The sequence below is a fragment of the Microtus oregoni genome, unplaced genomic scaffold (assembly GCF_018167655.1).
Source record: "Microtus oregoni isolate MIOR12 unplaced genomic scaffold, Mior012 000007F_ref0000211, whole genome shotgun sequence".
In the NCBI taxonomy this organism is placed as follows: Eukaryota; Metazoa; Chordata; class Mammalia; order Rodentia; family Cricetidae; genus Microtus; species Microtus oregoni.
The window spans coordinates 56,091,908-56,096,735 of record NW_024543066.1 but is presented as its reverse complement, the minus strand read 5'-3'; the positions used below and the strand labels follow the sequence as shown (position 1 = coordinate 56,096,735).

General features: G+C 47.9%; 1 protein-coding gene across 1 annotated transcript; it reads right to left on the bottom strand.

Moving 5' to 3' along the window:
* Positions 1-1,161: 1,161 nt before the first annotated feature.
* LOC121450397 (late cornified envelope protein 3D-like) lies at positions 1,162-1,482 on the bottom strand. Its single transcript, XM_041655237.1, has one exon. It carries the CDS (start codon positions 1,480-1,482, stop codon positions 1,162-1,164), a length of 321 nt encoding a protein of 106 aa, XP_041511171.1.
* Positions 1,483-4,828: the final 3,346 nt, after the last annotated feature.

Sequence of the window (4,828 nt, the reverse complement as noted above, 5' to 3'; positions counted from 1 at the left end):
AGCAACCCATCTCCTGTTGGCAGTGTGTCCCATGCTGTGCTAAGTTGTTCTGGCCGTTGTGGAAACAGGCTTGTACCAGATGTGCCACCGGCCATCATCAAATCTAGCATAGCTAGATGCAAGGCTTTGCTCGGTCTTGTGTCTTGTCCCTCGCCCTATTAAACCTACATAGGTGCTTATTACACAGCAGGGGGGAGTAAATGCCTTCACTCTCGGGGGCTGCTGTGGCAGAAGCATGCGGCTGCTTGAGACCATAGAAGCACCAGCTCAGAATGTTGTTTCATAGAGTAATTGAGAAATTATGTCAAATAATTAAGGTCACTCTTTTGTTTCAGTTTTTCTAAATTTTTCATTCCAAATGATAAGTAAATATTTTATTTAGAAAAATGCATTAATAAAACCAGAATATTTTTTATTTTCAATTTTTTTTTAAACCAAAACTCAGCTTCGTTCTCCCCCCCCCCCCCCCGCCCCGGCACTCACAACATCTTCAGCATTAACCCTGTGGCACCCTACAGGTGCTGCTGGAGAAACTGTGTGCAACCCCATGGCAACCTTCTTTGCTTCCTTACTTTTAGCCACCTGTCTTCCAGTTTTTGCTTCCTTTGACTTCCCATTTTCTGTTTCTTTGTGGGGGATCAAGGAACACCCATTCTAATATAAATCTTCCCCTTCTAACAGAATCTGAATACAGTCAATGCACTTTTCATACATGCTACAGGGTCATCAGTCAGATCTCCCACAGACATGGAGTCAATGCCAGTGACCCCTCCTTTTCAGGATGCAGCAGCCCACCCGGCAGTGCTGTTCCTCTCTCTGTCCCATGTGCTAGGTAGCACTGACTAGTGGAGCAGAGGACAGGAGAAGCCACAAAGGAAGACACGAGAGCCACAATGGGGTTGAGAAACAAGTTCTTTACTTCCACAGGGTCAAGAACAGAATATTAACAGACTGGGAAGTTATCACAAGCTCTCCAGATACTAGAGTGCTTACTGTGTGAGCATGCAGAGAACAGGATGAGCCAGGAGAGCTCTGAGCTCCCTTGCAGAAACATCTCAGCTCTTAAAGGGAACAGAAAAACTGGGAAAGAGATCCGCATGTTGGGCAAGGTTGTTAGACTCGATTCTGGAAAAGTTTATCTTCCGAACTTCACTGTCCAGGTCAGCAACAACCCCGAGAGCTGTGGCCACAGCCTGAGCCCCCAGACTGCTGACCACTGCCACGGTCACAGGAACTGCCACGGTCACAGGAACTGCCACGGTCACAGGAACTGGAGCTCCTGTGCCTGCATCTGTGGGACCTGCGCCTGTGGTGGCTCAGGAAGCAGCCTCCCTCAGAGCTTGGGACACTGCAGCCCCCAGAGCTTGTAGCACAGCAGGAGGAGGCTGCAGGCAGACACTGTGCTGTGCTCTTTGGGGGGCACTTCGGGGAGGGGCACTTGGGAGGAGGCTGGCACTGCTTCTGGTTCTGCTGGTAGGACATCTTTCAGGAGTCAGTCTGGGAAAGCAAAGAAAATGTCTTTAGACCAGTGTGTCCCTTGGGAATGGTTTCATAAAGCCCTATTCCTAAGACTTGCTGCTCCCTGAGCTGTGATCATTTCAAAGGCAAAGGGTAACTGGTCTGCATGACCTGCAAGCCACTGTCTTCCTGTTGCCCTGCTGGCAGGAGGGAATGCTAATACTCCTAAGTAGCTCTCTGGTGAGCTGAAGCAAACACAGACAATGGGAGAAAGGCTCTTGAAGAGTTCTCTGGGCAGATGCAGACTCTCAGGAGAGTGCAGGGAATGCTGGGAGCCAGAACTCTGCTGTGTCACAGGCTCTGATGCACCCACACAGGCCCCTGTCTGTGTTCTCCTCCCTGTCCCTTGTCCCCAGCAGGTCCTCTTCCCACTGCCTTCTCCATAGACACTTCTGCTTCCTCCTCCCCAGTCAAGGCTGGCTTGTCTTCTCTGCACACCCTAGATGAGGCCCTCTCCCTGGTCAGGTACTCACCAGATGCAGCAAAGGCAGGAGGAGAAGGCTGAGCTGAAGAGGCTGTGGATGAATGGTCCAGGGCAGAAGCCCTTTTATCCTTGGCAGGCTGTGATGCACAGCCCAAGCATGCTGCTGCTTTCCCAACTAGGGAGGTGACAGAGCTCCTGGTGTCTTCCTCATGTTTCCAAGTTTCCTGACAAGAGAGCATTACGTCACCTCTGCCTTTGCTTCCCTGGTACCAGAGACCTGCCATTTCTTCTTTCATGCATCCCGCTAGAGCTTTAACCTGTCTGTCTCTACTATTATTTTTTCTGTGCAGTGTGAATGTAGAGATGCATAGAATACATTTCCTGCTCTTGAGCATGTCAAATTTAGCTGCAGAGAGAGAGGGGTGTAGTGTGTGTGTGTGTGTGTGTGTGTGTGTGTGTGTGTGTGTGTGAACATCAGATCTTGTGGACCCAAGAGCTCCAGCCTCTGAGGCACTCAGGAGGAATCAGGACCTGAGGAAGGGTCATAGCATCAAACATCCCCAGCTCAGCAAAGACCTTCATCTTTCTGGTCATAGGGCAAGGCAGGTTGCAACAGAACAGGAAGCCCTGACATTTACCTATATCTTCTACTTAGGCAACAGTATGAGACTAGTAAAGATAATGTTTGGTCCCCGGCAGTAGAATTCAGAGTAGACTGTGCAGAACACAGTCTGCCCTAGAGTTATTAGCTATGCAACTGCACTAGAAAACACTTTAAGTTATTAAGCATGAAGTCTGCAGTTCTCTGGTGAATTTGTCTAAATAGAATCATGTGTGTTTTCCCTATATGTCGTTTTAATTTTGAAGAAAAATCTTAATATTAAGATACTGACATTTTATAGTTCCCTTTAGGAGCACAGCGTCTCCCCCCCCCCCCCAAGCATTAGAAAATGAGCTAAAAAATTATGGGGAAGAGAGGGAGGGGGATCTCTGGAACATGATGCTTCTACCAGAATTTCTTAGACAATCAAGTCCTGTGTGATGGGGGAAAGTCACTTATGGAGTGTATCTCAGCCCTGAGCAGGAGGGGCACTGATACTGGGCCGTCGGTTTGTTCTTACATCATGGTTATAGACACAGTGTAGAGATGTGGGTAGCTGCCTGTCATTCACTGTGAGCATCTGTATCAGAGCAATTCGAAGTGGATGTGAGAGCTCAGTATTCTGACTGAAGAAGCCAAGCAGCTTTCAAACTCTCCTTTCTTCTCTCCCTCTCTCCTTCCCTCCCTCCCTCTTTTCCTCCCTTTTCTTTCCTTGTTATCTTCTATTCTTCCTTCTCTAGAATGTGCTAAGTCAAGCAGCTTCTTGTAATGCTTATCCCAGGCCATTCACATCATCCAGGGAAGATGGGAAGAGTTTTCCTAGGTAGAGTCACATGACTCCCCAGTTACCAGTGACTCAGCCTTCTTGCACACCTTCCATGCTAAATTTCCATTCTGTCACTCGTTCCATATTTGATGCATCACAATGATGTAACACACCTCGCACTGTGCACACTCTAGAAGTGTCCTTAAGCAGCACACATGAGGTGGGTCAGGCAAACACCATGAAAGAAGCATATGTCACAGAGGCGAGAGCTTCACTGTTGGTGTATGGCCGCAGTTCTCAATGTGTGGGTCATGACCCTACACAGGGGTCACCTAAGACCATCAGAAAACATAGATATTTACATTAGAATTCATAGTAGTAACAAAACTAGTTATGGGCCTGGCAGTGGTGGCGCACGCCTTTAATCCCAGCACTCAGGAGGCAGAGGCAGGCGGATCTCTGTGAGTTCAAGGCCAGTTCCAGGACAGGCTCCAAAGCCACAGAGAAACCCTGTCTCGAAAAAAACAAAAAAAAAAAACTAGTTATGAAGTAGCAACAAAAATAATTTATGATTAGGGGTCACCACAGCATGAGGATCAGTATTACAGGGTCACAGCGTTAGGGAGGTTGAGAAGGTAGTGGAAATGAGAGCGAGGGTCTCTGACTATGTTCTGCAGCCCACATCCATTTGTCAGACTCTGATCAGAACTGTGAGAACAGTCCAGGGCTGTAGCTGTGTGCCCTGTCCCTGGGACGTCAGTCTGATGGCAGGACTGAGAGAGCCTCCTAGACCCAAGGCCATCCACATCAGCAGAGAGATGGTGCTAGGGTGTGGGCCTGGGGTCGTGTGGGGTCATGTAGGGTGAACTAAGGAATCTGAGCTTGTTAGGCACATTCATTTTAGAACTGGGTGTTTCTGAATTTAGACCCTGGATCTCTAAGTAACAAAAACTCTGACGTGAGAGGATAACAGGTGAAGACCTCTCGGGAGAAGAAATAAGAAATTCATGATGTCTGAACTGAAATGGCTCAAAAATTCAAAGGCTCTGAAGGGCCTTGTGCAGGTAGATTAGTTAGGACCACGTCTACCAACAGAGTTGTGAATGGCTCTGGGGAGGGGGTGATGCAGCCAGGCTGGGGTGACAGAGAGCTAAACTGAACACTGAGTCATCCTTTCTGGGTGTAGTTATTGAGGTCTGTAGTGACAGAGTTCAGCAGTGGTTCACCCAGGTTTTGGAAGTTGCAGGGTGGTAAATGCTCTAGGGTTTCCCAATGCATTTCAGTATAACACCGGAGATAGTGGCTCTCTGGAAATCACATTCAAGAGCAGAGCAAATCTTTTAAATCATAAGCAGCAAAACCACTGCCTCAAGATCTCAATACTTTAACCAAACTGGTGTCTCATCTGGGTTTATTAAACACAAACGGCAGCGTCCACTCATTTCCAGAGAACTAGTGTTTGCTTCCTAGGGTGTAGGCCATGGTTTCACTGCTTGTCAAATTAGGAACTGTCATTTCT